The sequence below is a fragment of the Chelon labrosus genome (genome assembly GCF_963514085.1).
Source record: "Chelon labrosus genome assembly, chromosome: 9".
Classification (NCBI taxonomy): domain Eukaryota; kingdom Metazoa; phylum Chordata; class Actinopteri; order Mugiliformes; family Mugilidae; genus Chelon; species Chelon labrosus.
The window spans coordinates 11439290-11457824 of record NC_140359.1 but is presented as its reverse complement, the minus strand read 5'-3'; the positions used below and the strand labels follow the sequence as shown (position 1 = coordinate 11457824).

General features: G+C 43.0%; 1 protein-coding gene across 1 annotated transcript in view; it reads right to left on the bottom strand.

Annotated features, from left to right (window-relative positions):
* The window catches only part of adgra2 (adhesion G protein-coupled receptor A2), a 36176-nt gene extending 21497 nt beyond the window's left edge, over positions 1 to 14679 (bottom strand). Inside the window, exon 1 of the mRNA XM_084550689.1 lies at positions 13743 to 14679. Within this exon, the coding sequence (XP_084406815.1) occupies positions 13743 to 14044 (302 nt within the window). The 5' untranslated portion in view covers positions 14045 to 14679. The remainder of the gene's footprint in view (positions 1 to 13742) is intronic.
* Positions 14680 to 18535: the final 3856 nt, after the last annotated feature.

The following is an 18535-nucleotide window of genomic DNA, read 5'->3' as shown; positions in this document are numbered from 1 at the left end:
AGACTACGGGTGGTATATCAGAGCTGCATTTACCATCCCTCATTCACTTAACCCTTTCAAACCACAAAGGCCTCTGAGTAATCTGATGGGCTAATTGAATTCATCTCATCTCTGGAAAAAAAACAAAAAAAAAAAAAAAACAGGGCCACATGTCAGTCTCCAAGATCTTGTTCAGCCATTTCATATAATTTCGTTTACATGGAGATCAAAAAGCAGGAGGTCAGATGAAAAGAGCCAGGTCAAACAGAAGCACAGGCACCGGCTTCCCTTCTGCACAGTTCTCTTGTTGGTTGTAGAGTGCAACACATACTGTATAAACAACCACCTGCCTTCAAGTGTTAGTGTTTTCTTTGGAAATTAAATTCAGCTTTTATTACAACATTCTTTCACCAAAACCTCCAGAAAGCTGCCACCATCTTATAGGAGAAAGTCCTCCTGTACTCAAGGAACATTAAGCTGTATTTGCACAAGATGCTAATAATGAGCAACCACGTCCCCAAATAGCTAAATTTGGCAAAATTTAAAAAATAATTTGTATATTAAAATTGGCTCCGTGCTTTTTAATTTCTGAATAAAAATATGGGATGATTTAATCTTTTGATTATCCGAAGCACTTGTCGTACTAGACATAAGCTCAGGGTTTTACTTGCTGCATGATGGAGTGTGAAACGTAAAAAACATACAAAGAGTGTTGTCTAGTAAACCGCAGCAGCTCCTCCCTGCACCATGCCACTCACTTTGTTGGTTTGCTCAATTTGCTTCCTAAACCCGCAAAGCCTTTGAGGGCCACACAGGGGCATGACAGCATGTCGCAAATCGTATTTGCTCGCTGATTTACTTCCGCTCTTCCCCTGACTCGTAGCTGGGTGGATGTCTCAATGTAACAACTGCCCCAGGCCTGGTGTGGGTGTGGGTGTGTGTGTGGGTGTGTGCACCTGTGTGTACTGTAAACTGTAACGGCCTGTCAAAATGTTCCTGCAGCTGCTTTTGATTTTAGGCCGTTGTCAACCAATCAGTTTGCTGTGGAACCGTCTCTGTGGTGGAGCTGGGAAGGCCTGCTGTGTGGCATACAGCACCAGCGCAGGGAGGAGCTAACCAGAGTCTCCCGAGCTTTCCAAATGACAACCTGGCGCTGATGGACAGGGCTGGAAAACACATCCTTCTATCTCCTCTCCTAACCGCAGTTGGAATGCCATAAATCCGGACACAACAGGATGCTCTGTATGCTGTTACTCACCGCTGAGAGTTTGGTGATAATATCCTTTCACTCCCTGCTACACACACTTAAAACGTTGAAAAATTTGTAAACCCACACAGGAAATGCTCCAGCCTGGTTTGGCATTTGGTCCGGGACATCAGTGAGGCGCACTTGAGCAAAAAGCGCTGAATTCAATTGGCTGCTGTTGCCCTCTAAATATTTAAGCACGCTGGACTCAGACAGTGAGTTCTGTGTGGCTGCAGGCCTCTGCAGAAACCACAGGCAGAAAACAGGTTTCAAGGAGGGATTTATTTTTAATAAGAATTCATCTGCAGGCTAAGCTGCCTGCGCTCATTACCTATGTCTTACTCTTTGAACAATAGTAATGTTTTCTGTCGTTCTGAGGCATTCCTGCAGCATCACCAGCAAAACACCTCGAGCCGCTGCAGCGTGATCAGCGATGAAATGATGTAGAAGCTGATTAGATGCTTGACCTCCTACCTCACCCCGGGCACTGATCTAACTCCGAGGCCAAAAGAGATAGAGGGGCACAGGTTAAGCGTAATAAAGAGTTAAAACAACCCAATGGGCCGCTGTGTAAACATCATTTAACTTTGGATTGGTCTCTTACCCTCAAGGACCACACGCGAGCTGAAAGACAAGAACCCTTGAGAGAGATTGGTAACGTGGCATAAATCCAGTCCTGAATCAGAGACCAATGGGAGCCAGATAATGAGAGTGATTTTAAATGAGAGTCTCAGAGCGTCATTATTGAATTAAGCCTGCTTTAATTAGCATGCTGATTTGATAATGCACATGCTGGTCTGTGTCACAGCGGTGCTCAAGTTCATATAAATAAAAAGTAATAAGAATTTAGCCTGGAGGAAACCGAAACTCTGCTGAAAGCAACGCCATTATCCACTTTTACGCTAAGGGCACAGCATTGTGGGAGCACTTTACTAAGTGTGTCTTACAGCTGGGAACATTATACACACCAAAAAAAAAAACAGGTTTTTTTAATGCATTTTCCCCTGTTTTGCTTTCCATTTGAGTGATTTTTCCTTGCCGGCGTTTCATTTCAGGGATATAGGCAGTTCACGGAGGAGAACTAAGTGAACATGGCAGTATTTCTCTTCATATACACATCACACACATATCACTCAGAGTAATGTGGGCAGACGGAGTGGATCAACAAAATATTGTGGTTAAACCAAAGGACGGATTAAAAGCTGTATTACTTCATTTGGCTGTTACCAGTTTTTCCAACGCCACCTCCTCGACCCAAATGCCAGGTCTAATGGATCAAACGCCATTGCAGACCTCCAGTGCGTTACAGTTTAACCTCACAGGCCTCAGTCACAGAGTCACATTTCAGCTGATAGCTAATAGGATCATACCTGTGCCATAAGGGAACGACTGTACACATCTTGAGAAGGTTTCAGTGGCAGACAGTAACACACGGAAACACAAAGTGACCATTTGATGTGTTCGGGTTCCTGTCTGTGGGGATTAATTTACAGAAATAGTTGGTGCAAACCTTAATTCCTGGTTGTTATTTCTGAGTTGTGATATGTCACAATGTGTGTGTATACATGCGTCACTGATTTGCATTAATAACGTCGCCAAGAGCTACACTCTAGCATGCACAAGGCCCAAAGCCTGAAACTGAAGCAGCTAACAAACAATTGTTAATTTATACCTCAGCTTTTCCTTTTGTTTGTCTGTGAAAAAAGCACATAGCACTGAGGAAATTTGTATACGAGTCTGAAGCAGCAGTATTTTTCTTTTTTGTACTTATTTCTGTGGTATTTTTGTATTTGTCAGAAGTGATTTTCACATAGATGGAAGATAACATGTTTTGAATAAAATGTTTAATTATGTCCCCCGACGTCTGAGGTTTGGCGAAACTAAGTGTGGCTTTCTTAGTGGGCTTATAGTTTTGGGACAGTAAATGTGTGTGAGCAGGCTGTGAAACATAAAAATAAAACTGTGAAGACCATGCAGGCAGCCAACCCCAGTATAATGAAGATGTTTTTTTTTTTTGCTTGTTTGTTTTTGAAATTTACGTCTGTGCTGTCTGTCGCTTTTATCTTGAGAAAATTCTTTTATGTGTAATAGTATGACAAGCATCCAGCTCAATGACGTTTACAGTAACTCGATTGCTGGCAGTTGGAGTTCGAGTCGTGCTTCGAAAAAACCTGCATCAGTCTCTCAAAGTCCTTCCTGCTAATGGACACTCTTGCAGAGACAAGAAAGGGAAGGTGGAAAGAGGAGGAATAAAAGAGAGCAGAAGCAGAGAGATCTCTCAGACTGGGAGGTGGTTGTGTCATTTTTGTTACAATAAGTACTTTATAAGAGGCCTCCAGACTGGGCTCACTATTCAGCGCATGGGTCCATCCAAATAGCTTAACCCTTTCGTTGTAAAGGGACAGAGAGCCACCTAAGCTAGCGGTCCCACGAGCCGCCCATCCCTCCCCCCTCGCACCCTGAGCCTGTCCTCAGAGAGTCACGGCACTGAATGTAGCTGAGAGACTAAATGCCCTTGAGCACAACAGGCACTTTAGCAGCAAATGCATGTCAAGATGTGAATGTGCCCATTGTGCCTGACCCACCAGAGGGCTTGTCGCAGCTACCGGGGAACGCTGCCAAGTTACAAGTCCCATTTACCGCCTGTCATGGAAAGGAGCATCCGTGTAATTGCATGCAAAATATTTTTCATGAAATCATTTTGCAAGCCCTGATTGAGTAATTCAGTCATCAAACGGGGGGAGGAGGGCGGAAGGAGCCACATGAAGGAGTGGAACAGATTCTTGTCATCCGTCTATGTGACAAAATATATGAGTTAGATGATTTATAGTATGTCAAGACTCTTGCATTGCTCGGTTTTATTATCATACGTTTTTGCCTCGGGGCTCAGTATGGAGACCGAGCTCCTGCATCTGATATGTGCAACCACTTATTATAGAGTATACTGCATTGTGCTTGGGTTAGCAGGCTGGGCCAGGGAGTTCGGCTTTGTGGTTTGTGGCTCTGTGTGTGTGTGTGTGTGTGTGTGTGTGTGTGTGCAGATTTAGATGCACAAGTGTTTGACCTATCAGATTTATTTATATGGAAAGTATGTATGTTTAACTCGATGTGTGCATGTGTGTGCTTAAGTGGCCCAAAAGCAACTAGTCTAAAATTAAAATCTGGGTTTTTGAAATGTCTCTAATTAGAGAGGGGAGTACTGCAGCCTATTTTGAGAGCTGTGGCCATGCACGCCCTTCCCATATGTGCGTGTGTGCACAGGCAAGCAGGCTAACAATACACACTTCGGAGAGGAAGGTCATATTAGACAATTCATCGAGCTTTGCTAACAGGAACTGTCCATGAAGTGTGTTTCTATACACAATTTATGAAGGCTGAACAAGCAGTGAACTTTGAAGACATAAACAAGTAGCTACTAGGAATATTAACCGTCAGCGGACACAAGCTAAAACACAAGCGCTTTACTGTAAAGCTGCAATAAATCATGCCAATATTTAGAGTCAGAGACAAACCAAATTGGAAAGTTTATGGCTGCAGAGAATGAACACAATAGCCGATTTAATCACTGTCTAAAGTGTTTTTACGCTTTTAATGAGGCAATTTAGTGAATTTAGCCGTTTGAGACAGAGAGTGGAATGTGGTGGATGCCTGGCTAACATTGTCTCATTGTTCGGTCTCATAACCAGCCTCTGTTTTCTGCTTCTGAGCAGAGACGGCTGGGAAATCGGGCTACTTTTACAAAGGGTTGGCCAAAATCCTCCGTGCCCCCAGATACTCAGTGTCTTTACAGGCATCTGGGAGAAGGTTGCACTTTTGTTTTGTAGTGCTCTTTTTTTTCTCCTCCTCGCTGTGTGGCCGCGGCGCTTTTAGAATCGCGATCGGTGGTCATTGCCTCAGTCATATTTACTGCATGTCAACTGGTTTCAACACCAGAATTTACCACAATTTATTAAACAATCACCAGGAATGTTTTATAAAAACATGGTAAGCCGACATGCTTTCCAAAGAATGATTTGATTCGAGCTGAAGGAATGCGCACTCACAAGTGCACGGTATCTTTAAACAGTGGTTTGGTCCATCAGCACAGATTTTAATAAACCGTTATTGCTTTATTTCACAACTGACTGGAGCTGTATGCTTACAGAAGGAGCGATGGATAAAAGAATTGTAGAGACAGATTTTTAATATCTTGTGGTTCTGCGTAATAGCGCAACAACACAATAGATTGGAGTGATGGTAGAGTAATTATGTAGATGAGCTGATGCTTGTTTTTATGTTTTTACGAGTACATTTACAAGTATGTCTTTGTTTGAAGGTAAAGAGCTTCTAGTTTTTACATATTAATATGTTGTACCTCGTATGAGTATGCTTTCATAAGGAGTTACTGTACTTGTGGACACTGCCAGGGTGGCTGTTCCCAGCACAGTATCAGGAGAGTTTGTGAAATAGCCATAAAATGTTATTAAAGTGATTTGTTTGAAGCAGAGCACGAATGTGAGAGTACCGTAATGCAATTCAATTGCCGTTACTGTTCCTGCCAAAGCCAGGCAGAGGGTCCATTTGAACACAAACCATGATCTTATCCTAAGCGTTTCTGTTGCCCAAATGAAAAGGAAGACGAAAGAGGAACATAAAAATGAGACAAGATTGGCACTAAGTGTAAAAATGGGAATCCGGTCCAAGTCTCTTGGATTAAATTTCCACATCTGACTAGAGCCAACAACACCTCTCCAGCCTCTTCTGGTAGATGTTAGTCTTTCAACCTGCCACTTTATGTAAGTTGTGCTCAGTATTACGAGAAGAAATGGGAAATGTGCGTCCACATACACAAATCAACTGATGCGTTGTTGCTTACAGTCTTCATGCTGCGCTAAGCCGTCAAAACTTCTCATCTTCTCTTGCAGTGCAAATAAAACATGTTTTCCAAAATGTCAAACTGAATGCAAACTTTCTGTTCTGACCTGTTATGAAGGTAAGAAGCTCTGGATTCTCAACAGTATGTTCTGTGGTTGTGTTTCTCTCATAGCATTGTGTGCTCAGTATTTTTTTAGTTTAAATAACACATATCTAACCTAAGTTGAAAAAATGGCACACATAACAATGACATCAATGTCTGCATTGGTCCACTGGTAAGTTTTTATGTTTTTGTCTTTTTTGTGGTAGTTTTTTTTACACTGACTTAAAAAAACAAATAATAATAATAATAATTCTGCAGGGTTGTTCATGCTTTCAGCATCAGCTGTTAAAGAAGAGCTGAATTTGATATTGCATTAGTCATGGAAGTTGTGAAATGCAGGCTAATCTGGATGTCGTGTCATGATTTTGGCTCTCAATACTTGCTCTATGATCCATGACTGGCTTTCTCAAAGCCCTGAAAAGTTTGTATGTTTTATAGGAAGCTGTTTCAAAACCATTATTGACATGGTAATGAAGTTGTTTTTGTACAGCTTTACCCCCCATACCTCTAATAACACAGTTGTAGTATTCATAGTCATACATACGCAGGTGAATAAATCTAGTAAATTAATTTGACTCGAGAGTAATTAAAATGTAAATTAAGCGCATAACATAACTGAGTTTTTGAAATCCAGAAGATGATGTACTATTGCTGTGGATTACTTTTCAAGAGAAAGCATATCAGAAACACTAAAGCACACACAAGCCACAGGCATTCCCACTATAGACACCCATTATCTCCAACAGTATCCATGTGTTGCCGACCCAGAGCAGGAACCTCGGGGGCCGCTGTGGTCAGACACGGGGAGAGGGAAGTTAGCACTGGCAAAGAAAAGTCAAAGTCAGGCGTTTTTGGAGTAAGATAAGAAGAGAGCGGCGGGAAAGGGAAAACTAAAATAACAAAAAGCCACTTGAGGTATGAGATTACTGTGACAACACATCACTGTTTTTGCCAAGTTTGGGAATATCGCAGCCTTTTAATCAACAAACTCAACAAGGCGATAAGTGAAATGCACATTCATCATGCAGACATCACGGCAGCTACAGCGCGGCACCGCACAGTGGGGAGATGTCCCACTCTGGTCACATTACCTTGACCTGCGGGGGCACAATAAAATCCAAGGCTTGCATGGCATTAGCAGGTGCTGCAGCTGCAGTATAAAGCTCCGAGTATCCCGTGTCAGGCCTTTGTTTGCTTTTTTGATTTATTGCTGAGCACTGCCCCACCTAACATGTGCGGAGGAGAGCTTGCTCCCCCTCCTCTCAACACCTTTCCCCAGATAAATAAACCCTATCGCTGCAGGAATGCTTGGGGTCCACTGCTCTCCCTGCTATTGGAATTCTCCCTGCTGATAAGATGATGGTTTGGGACGTTTCAACGACATACTCCCGTCTCAACACGTACTGACTCACGGACCCAACATAAACCAGCAACACATCTGCTGGCCCTTTAGTACTCACCCACACAACAGCCACAAGTTAGAGACAAACAATGTGACTCAGAAGATGTAATGGTGATTAAAGGCACACGGATTCATAGTGCAGCCAATCGATGACAGTGCTGAAGTGAATGGGCTCTGAAGGACCTGAGGAGTCATAAGACGCAATAAACGATAACAGGCTAGATGATGGTGAACTAAACGGAGCCAAAAAATACAATTACAAAGAAACTGGATGAATGTGGGATTAAACATAAGGCTGACCTCTCCATCAGAGGCTCTGTTCCAGTAGCCAATTGGTTGTATTATTGGAGAAAGATTTCATTTCTAACCTTAACCCTAACCTGTGAAAGAGAAGATAAAGTGTAGCTACACTGGAGACTCAGTATATGCTTCAAAACATTTTGTTCTCAGGTAATTTAATCAAAAGTGCTGAAGGATTCATTTCCACCTTCTGATTCCTGGGTGAGAGTGACATAAAAAGATTTAACTCCGATCTGTTAAACTCCACCCAGGGGTCGGTTAGCTTAGTACAAGGACTAGAAACAAAGAAGCAACTAGTTTGGTTTTTGAAGACTTCAATGTTGATACGTTGAAGTTGACAAGTTATAGGACTGCTTGATTATGGCAAAAATCATAATCACGATTATTTTGATTTATACTGTAATCATGATTATTAAAGACGATTATTCACTGAACAAGCATTTATTGAACTTTTAACTCTGGTGTTTCTTTTAACACGCTAAGTTTGAACTGAAAAACAAGAAAAATACAAATAAATAAGAGAAAAATATATTAATAAAATTAATTAAATAATATGTAAATATAAAAAATAAACACTATCCCAGACTTTGTCAGGGCCAGCGTGGTGATTTTTTTTCAACAATGTATTCTTAATACAAGATTCGCAAGCGACAGTACCTCGACCAATGAGCTGACAGCAGGATTCCCGCTGTCAGCTCATTGGTCACAGAGCAGGAGACGGCCTGGGAGTAAGTTTACCGTAAATGCTCGTATAAAGCGCCCTGTTATTCATTAAATCAATTGACATTTTACACACTATTTTTGATTTTCACGGTAATACGGGACAAAGCGCGTCCCGTGTCAGCTCAATATGGGACGCGTACTTTTGTTTGTACGGGACGATTCCGTTAACCTATAGTCGCGTGACATATATTTGTTTGTTCCGAGTCAGACTCCTCGAAACCTAAGTGTTTCCACACCACAGAATTCGCTTTACCTTTCTTCCCGACAAAGGCTGCCTTTCCGATCTTCTATAATCTTCTTCTACACTGTTTTTTCGGGCGGGGGCGGAGCGGAGTGCACAGGTGGAGATGGAAGGGTTCGCTGCATTTACCACACAAGACACGGCGTGAAGCAGAATGATCGTTTTATTACGATTATCTTGTTTTCATGATCGAGGGAAGCCAAAATCGAAATCGAAATTCAATTAATCGATCAGCCCTAACAAGTTAATTTGCTAATGTTGTCAGAAATGGCCTGTGTTAAAGCGGAGAAAAAGTGTTCCCAACGGCCTCATACTTTAATTCTGACTTTGCATTTCCTACATTAAGTTACCTGGTCATGAGTTACCTGGCTTGACAAACTGTAGCTTCCAGACACCAGCAGATGCCTAGCAGTGGTGTTCTCTCAACCCAAGCCTGATGTTTCCACTTAGCGCCAAGAACTTTGTGTACACGACTTCCCATGTCGTAACCACAAGCCCAAAAGCTCCATTTGGAGGCAAATGGATGGGTTTGGGTTCCACTTGTCTACAGGTAGCAAAATCTCCCTACCATGACCTCCAAGACTAAATAATTAACCCTTGTTTAATCTACGCAAATAAATAAATAAAAAATAATTAAAATTCTAGCGAGGTGAAGCAGCAGTAATCTAGCTGTTGGCTATCGCTATTCAAGATAATTAAACAATTTGTATTAATATATCACAGAGTGGGCCTGTTACGATAAAGAGTGAAACATCTAAAAAAATTGTCAATTGTAAACAATAGGAAAAGTCCATAATACCAACGCTGGAGGTTATTTGTCACACATCCTGCCTCTCCTCTCAATACCAGGGTTAATCTGATTTATAAAACACATGATTCTAGAAACATATCGATCCAGTAGTGTTGTTGCACTGACACAAGCACACATCTGAGATTTACCACAGTTTCAACAGTAAGAGCAGGTACAGACAGACTGGAAACAGTATGTGTAAGTGTACTTAAGTTTTCTTGGCTTACTGTATCTATGACAAGAATTAGCTTGTCCCTTGTTTCTGGGTCTCTGGGAGGACGTTGGTCACGCCACGGCACTCTGGACAGAGCTATAAATGAAGCTGCATGAGTGATGTGAAATCTAAGGGAAAAGGCTTTGTGAACCTTATTTTGGAGCCGAGTCACCAGCGACTTGGTGACATGGTGAACCTTTCATATTTGACCAATGCCTCTATACATGCACTATTTAAAGTCTCGGTCACTACTGAAGCTGCAGTTAGGCTCCCTCCCCATTCCTTCGGGTTGGGACCTGATCTTGTGAGCCCGTGGGTGTAACCAAGATGGATGCAGAGTGGTGAGACATGCCTAAATGTGCTTATGTGCTAAATGTTACATGCCATCACTGTTTGCAGCTGCTTAAGCATAGCTTGGCGTAAAGATATAAAAGTAGAAAAACAAAGTTACACTTAGGCTTTTGTAGATATTAAGCAGTGAATGTTTTTACTATGGAGGTTTACAGGCACTTGTAGGCAGATGTTAAGTTTTTCCTCATGCTAAGCAAAGACTCTGCCAACTGTAGCTTCCTATAAAAGTGGTATCAAGCACATTAAGAAGTTAAAGAACAAGTTAAAACTCGGTCCAGGCCATGGTTCAGGAAGGACCTCCCCATCTGCAATAAACTGTAAATGTATATGTTACTCCAGGTCATTTACGACCATGAGCCTTCGTGGTAAAAATATTGTTGTCCTAGCTGGAATATTTTTATCTACCACTGCATTACTATCCAGCAACACTGACATACTGGGCTTAAGCTCAAACACGCAGGGAGCAACTGGAGCTGTCTTGGGCGACCGGGCATTAGGGCAAGGCTGGGCGGGATGACCCCACACCCTGAGCATCTGAGCCCACTCATTCAGCCTGGCACCCACTGAGCCAGAGCCATCCGTCATCGAGAACGATGACAACAAAATACGCAGAGGGAGGAGCACGGCATTGACTTGGGGAGAAACCACAAGCAATGAAGCACCAGCGCATTCGCACATAAACTGCCACTGTACTGTACGTTCCCTTCATTTGTCTGTTATCCATTAAAACATTAAAACAAACACAGCTGCCACCACGCAGCGCTGAGAAAGTTATTTCTCTGCATGTTTCTGAGCTGTCGCCTGGATGCATATGATATATATACACGACCAGGCGCAGATTTTTCAAATGAAACTTCGAAATAACAAAAGATTCTCATTCACACTCTTCAATGGAGCGATAACAATAGAGACATGGAGCAGTGCTTTGGAAGTGAAGCTATGCTGCTACACTGAAGAGCCCTTCCTCCTCCTCCCTCTCACCCCAGTGTCGAAGATCTGTTGGTCAGGGGCTGGGGAGTTTTTGGTCTCCAGGGGCACATCCCTCTGAACCGCCTGCCAAGCTTCTCCTCCATCCTCATTCTTGCTCAGCACTCTTTTTTTTTTTTTTTTCATTCCCCTCTTGGTTCCCACTTCTTCTGCTCCCCATGTTCAACTTTCTCCTTCACTTCAGCCTCTTTTCCACTTCCGTTATTTACTCCTAGTTACCCCCTCAACAACAGCACTTTTCAGTTTCACACTCTTATCTATTTTCCCCTCTCTGCCCTTCCGCTCCTCTTCCTCTCCAAGTGATCCAGCTCCCTTGCAGCCGTGCATAATTAGGCCAAAACACAAGCCTGCGCAGGCTCACATCTGGAAGGAGTTTGGACATGGCAGTTTCCTACCAAGACGACTAAATATTTAGGTTGAGAGTTACTGCATGTGGATGAACTCATGACAGAGGGGGTGGGATGGGGAGGGAAGTGGGGAGCTGGAGATAAAGAAAAAGAGGGAAAGTGGGACAGACGACTGGAGCTCATGGCAGAAGGCTGCGAACAGAATTATGCATTGATAAACTAGTGATGAGTGCGAGTTTGTGGAAATGGCGATTTGTGTAATCTGACAGGCAGCAGTGTAGCCGAAGCATTTACAGGCCAAAGGAGAAGGTGACAATATTGGGGCGACTGTTTGCTCCTTTATGGCTGGCAGGAGCAACAAACAGCCAACTAATAGTTTTAATAAACAAATCCCCGTTGGGATTTCCCATGAAGCTGAGGGGCCTCAGCTGGAATGTTCACAGGGGCCAGCTGTTGTGCATTACACATAGCAGCCGGCCCCGGAAGCCTTGGGCCTTGTGTCCTCCAGCCTTTGCCTGCTCAGCATGGAGGAGAGGATTCTTCCAGGCTGCCCCAGGAGAGAAGGCAGCGGGTCTGGTTGTCAGGCCCTCCGATCGTGAGGAGGAACCAGGGCGGCGTAGGGCACGGGGAACGCTCCCCTGCTGCACCTGGGATACAGTCTGCAGTCTCTGAGAGGACTGAGGAATGTCAGGAATAACACGAATATCAACACAACTCCTCACATTCCACATCTGGAGCTAATGTCATGAGCAGCGATGGGAACACAGGCGCTTGAAGAACTTGCCGAATCTTCAGGAAAACAAACTCGTTAGCCGGGAAAGGTAAAGAAAATGGCGAGTGGAATTGTTTGTTCCTCGCGCGGAGGCTCATAAAAAGTGTCACAGAATGCGAAACATCTGCACAAAAACAACCCGACCAAAATTAGTAGGTGCGTGGATAGAAGATTATCTTCAATCACCTCGACCACTGCTACCCAAGCCATTTTTTTTCCCCTCTGGTTTTAAGCAATGTGTTCCCCAGATGTTTATCCTTCCTTTATTAACCAAGAAACATAAGGCCCTATAAATGGACTGCTGGCTGGCTTTAGCTCTCCCGGGGCATAAATCCCCTTGCTTTACCTCATATGCTTGCTGCAGAGGGGCAGTTGAACATGTTCTTTTTTTCTCTTTCTCTCTTTTTTTTTTTTTTTTTTACTGTGCCCATGTACAGCCTGCAGTTCTCCCACTGTGTCAGAGTACAGAGTCTGTAACATACTGTGGGAACGTGCAGCGTCTTCAGAAAGTCTGAGCAGCTCTGAAGAAAGTGCTGCATTACGACAGAACAAAATCACCACCCCAAAAATGTGTCACTAATAGATTAAAAGGCCATGTATCACGAGCAACAGTGTGTTTTGGCCAGTGCTGTGGCCCTTTCAAGTTTGGTCCAAACAGAACACACAAATATCTGCCTCATAATTAAACATATCACAGTAAACGGGGCTAGAATTAGTGCTGTCCAGCTCTCACCAGATGTTTTTTTTTTTTCTCCTGACCAGAATGAGACAGTGAGACAGGGTGTTGCAGCATTTAAAGTAGGAACCAACCCACCAAGAAAGCAAAGGGTCTGATATATAAAAAAAATAAAATAAATCTGAATGTGTTTCTGTTTTTTCAAGTTTTCCGAAGCCAAGTCAGCTGGACCATGTGCACAAAGAGATGGTGGCGGAGGGAGAAAGTGTGAGCTGAACATGGAGCGCTTGGCTGAGTGGAATTTAAAGTGACAGAGTTGTGTCAGAGAGGCAGGACCAGATGATGGCTGCAGTCAGCCCGGCCTCGCCGATCCTCTTAATGCTTTACAGAGAGGCAACTGCTCAGCCTTCCACTACAGAGTTAAAGTAGATCAAGATGTAAACTTCTGACCTAACAAGCCTTATTACTGCAGCAAGTCCCCAATACAGTTAAAACTAAGGTCATGGGGTCGTGGGTGTGTGGGCCTGAGACTGAACACTGAACTCTTACAAGCAGTTCCATTACTCAATTAAAACTGATTTTCACTATCCCATAACACACTTGTATTTGAAATATAATTAGGAAATAAAGTTGTCATCCAAAATGTATTGATTGGTTATTACTTTTTCCACAAAATATGTTTATAGGCTACTATCAAAATCCCGGGGCAACACCATAGGACAGTCAATGGACTCAATTTCAAATTATTCCAACTCACAGTGTGACTGTCCTGTTGGGCAGCAAACTGGGATCCGGAAGTTCTGTCAACTCTTCCTTGCTGCAGCTGACCCTTTTACCCACAGCCTGGACGCCGTGCGCCTTGGAGCGCTCGTCTGTGCAGCTGCAGCCGCTGGTGGAGGCGAGCAGCCCGGGGCAAGCCTGGGTGAGCCTCGGCTCGGAGGCGGACAAGAGGAGCAGCATCAGTACCAGACGCCCCGGCAGCAGAGGGATGCCAACGCCGGGCGCAAACATTGTCCTTCGGCTGGATCTCACCTCAGCTGCACCCCCGCCTCCAGTCATCCCATATCTCCACCATGAAGCTTTCAAAGGATGGTAAGTAGGGCAAGAAGTAGCACAATTATATTTCAGGCCCGGGGTGAATGGTAAAGTAGGAGGTCCAGCACTCAGCGACGAACACGCACCACCCGGTCACTCCAAAAATATTCAGCACCGTTGATTTTCCAAGTGTCCCGTTATGTCATGGCTGCCCGGGCGCACAACTCGCTTTGGTCCAAACGGCTAATAAATCCAGTTGATGTGTGTCCATCCAAACGTCTCAAACAGCTACAAACTCGCGCAGCACTCTGTCTTTAAAAGTTACTGTTTGTATTAATTACCTTAAGAGGTTTACATCTCTTTTGGGACACTTGGGAGTGTCCAGATAGACGTTCTCTCGCCCTTTTAAAGTTAATCCAAAAGTAAAAGAGATTGAGCAGTCACTGTCAGAGCCGCCGTATCAGTTATATGAAGAAGTAAAGGGGGAAAAAAGTATAGTGGCTAACTTTTGTCAGATGCTTCCCTGCTTTTAAAAGTTTTCCTCGGTGTTTTCTCCAGTCCAGGATGTCCCCTTGCTCTCACGCGCAATTTTAAAAATTGAAGCAGAGGGGGAAAAAAATAAGCTTTAGCTCGGATGAGACGTGACCTAGTCTGCATAGACTCCTGTATAATTTCCAGAATCTAGCGGTTTTTGCCTGCTTGCCTCTGTCACACTCAAAACTCACTTAGTTACTACCCCAAGTGCGCCCATTCCGTCTTCGTCTGCGCTCTGGTCCCCGCGGTCCTAGCGCATCCGGCTCAGACAGAGTGAGTCAGACAGAGAGGAGGTTTCACATGTGGCCACCTGGACTCAATTCACACACCTTCATCAAAATGTATCACCGGGTCTCTTAGGCTATTTAAAGTGCAGGACAGGAAATTGTCTAAATGAAGCACTGCACGAAAACAAAGCAAATGCTTGTTACATAAACTATGCAAATCGACATAATTTGAATTTCTTATTCTGTATGCAGCTTATTTCCATTTGTATTGCAAAGTAAACTGATCATAAATTATTACTTATAGTGGTGTGTATTTATAATTTAAACAATAAATGAGAACGTTAATGAGCTTATTTGATCAAATATCGTTTCAGTATGGTTCCCATGCCACATATCTGTTGTTTGGCTGCTTTTCATTTTGAATCAGCGTCTGCCAACCGTGCAGGTTGTAGAAGTCAGGAAGGTCTTGATTTCAATGTGTGCCTGCGCCGAGAGAGCAAACTCAAGTTATGAATGAGTGCTTAAAGTCTCTGGTGTATTGTGTGTTTTGCCAGATCAAAGACTTTTCATTCAGTCAGCAGGAAGGAGAGGAAGCAAGACTTTTTTATAGATACACATCAGTAAGTTCTATATTGTTACAGTGCTGGAAAGTGTGATCTTGAAAATGTACAGAGTCTGAACTGTTGTACTGTTGGTGAACTCTGTGATATTTTTGCTTCTGAGAGGTTTGCTGTTGCCCATTACCAAGGTACTTCAGTGTAGGTTATAGTGCAGTTATAGTGCGCAGTAAAACTGGCTCTAAATACAGATTTGTTTTTGCAGTTCTAAAAGCCAAACCAACCTTCTGAACATTAACAATTCAGTCGAGTGAGATTGAGAGTGTTATTCTTTGCATACCATTGTTTATGTTGTCAGAGTAAGTAAAATTAATTACCTAACAAATCTACTGAATGTTGGTGCTCGCACAACTAAATGCTTTGATTTATCTTGCTCCTGCAGGGCAAAAAAATAATAATAATAAAAAAAAAGCATATACCAAACTCTATAATCTTTTGTTGAAAGAAAAATATTTAAAAAACAAAAAAAAGACATTTCCCATCCCCCTGAAAGAATCTTTCCTCAAGGTCTCCTGTTCACATTTTTGGCTACGTGTGTGGAAAGTTCCCAAAATACAGTAACAGATTTCAGTTTTAAAAATACTTTTTGATATACGAGAGGCCCGGGAGGATGGAGACCGTGGCGATTCAAATCTGGAGAGTGTTTCAGAATATGAGAAGGTGAACCAGGAAAGCTTTTGAAAAGGGATTTTATGCAATTGGGCTTGACATGTATTCTCTGAAATATCCAAACTGCAGGCACCTCAGTCATGCAAGCAGCCTGGCAGTATAATGGTGCTCTGTGCTCTGACCCACACAGCAGACCCCCGGTTTGTTATTCCTGTATATGATACTGTACGCTGGAGCGCGCTCAGAAAGCCGGTGTGATTATTGATAGAAAGCATGAGGAGTAGATGGGCGCCTGCTCAGCACTGAAACAGAGGGCTGTTTATCCAAGCTGTTAAATAAGGCTTCAAGTACAACACCCCCCTCCAACTCCACGGGGCCTAAATCTCTCTCATCTGGAGAGCACAGTTTCCATTTTAAATGTCACGTCCCAAACTGCACATTACATCAAATTGTACTTAATGGCATCCAGACAAACTTTAATGTCGTTCCAACATTTTCTCTCTATGCACACCACAGCCCCCTCGCCCCTTATAGCTAGGCAAGCAATCTCTCCTTCTCCCTGCTCCACATCTGGACTCCATTCCAGGTGGGGTATTGAGAAAGAGGAGAACACTGGGAAGGAAAGGTGGAAAGCAGAGAGGCTTGGCTCAAAAGCAGAGCTGAGATAATGCCTTAGCGCAGATTTTGGTGGAACTGAGTGTGACAGACGATAAGAGAGATGTTCGATGATTCCTCTCGGTTAGGCTCATGTTGTCCTCCAAACCCAGCGGAAATATCACAAAACAGCGTAGCCAGAGAACCAGAGTGCTGAGATTGAGGCACAGCACAGGATTGTGTTTCTGCCAGTGGATAAACAAAAGAAAACTTCCAGCCGGGAAGCAAACACCAGGCTCTCTATAAGGCCATAACTGGTTGCAGAGTCTTTTCTGAGGAGCCCGTGACATCTAGTGGTGCAACGAGCAGCACACAGAAGGTCGCCGCCTGTCACCCCCACAGTGCTGGGCACTTTCTGGATGAGTGGTTTTAATTACCAGTTTATGGGGGCATTAAACCCGCTGCTCCTATATTTTATGGGGTTATCAAATCATAACACTGTGCCAGATTTCCACTAAAGATCTTTGGTACCCCTTAAAAACTAAAATTAGTAGCAGAACAGAAGCAGCGCTCATTCCACCAGTATTGTGTTAAATAGTTTGATGATTTTAATCTTGTTTTTATATATGGTGATTTGCCATCCATGTGGAAGGACTCATACCCATAGTTTGGTCCCTTGTGCACTAGCAGTACAGTTAGAAAGCTTCATTAGCTGCATGTCTATATAAACCTATTATGCAGTTAGTTTTTCCACATTAATAATTATCTTTTAATTTGAGCTTCAGTTTGATTTTTGTGCATGCTATGGAAGTAAAGTAGATAGGTGATACTTCTGTGTGGTACCAGTGCCACTTTTTCTCCTCATCTCATTTTCCCCAAGTGCAGAGAAACACATTTGAAAGTGTTGCAATTCTGCCATCTACTGGTCAACACTATGAATTACATGACTTCTCTCCAGGTACTCCGGCTTCCCCCCTCTGTCCAAAGACATGCTCGTTAGGTTAACTGCTGATTCTAAATTGGCCGTAGGTGTGCATGTGAGCGTGAATGGTTGTCTGTCTCTCTGTGCCAACCCTGCGATAGACCAATGATCCCCTACTGTGACCTTCCAGAGGACTAGCGGTTACAGAGAATGAATGAATCCTAACAGAAATATGAAATCTAGTACTTTATATAGTTTATGTGCTCAAGGTGAAAAGCATAAAAACTTTTGACTTGCATGTTTTATGAATTTCTTACATCACTCACACAGAGTTCACATCAAAGTTCATCAAGTTCTCAAGGGTAAATAATTACCCAGGCCAATGTCATACTCTGTCAAATGTAGGCAACACCCATCCTGCCAAACCTGCTAGTCCTCGCCCATTTTTGAACGTCCTGAACTCCCGTAACCACCATATGCAAATGTGTGATCTGAAAGACAAATTAGCTGGGAAGCTGAGCAGGAAGCATACTGACAACAGATGTGTGCAGTAAGTTCAGTGTCAGGCTTTGTGGTTTGTGTAAATATGTAGTCAAACTGAGGTCATCAGTTACCTTTACCCCAGTGTTCCCAAAAACCAACATGACTGCAGGAATTTATTTTTTGTAGGTTAAAGATTTCCAAAAATGACTAATATGTATCATTTGCATCATTTTGTCATTGAAATCTGGGTTAACATTAATGTTTATATTCAAACAGGTTATTTTTCAGAGCCAGCATTTATCAAGAAAAAGCACATGTGTAATTAATAAAACTACTGGCTGCATGCCACTAGTATCATTAATGCGATCAGTTACAATTGTGTTTATCTGCAAAGACACAAAAAAATAGCTCTGTTGAAGATAAAAGACAAAACCTTCAGCTTCTTTACCAATAATTGTTACTGTACCTAGATACATTCATGGGTTAAAGGTTTACCAAATGTGAGAAAACACACACTCTGAACACACTG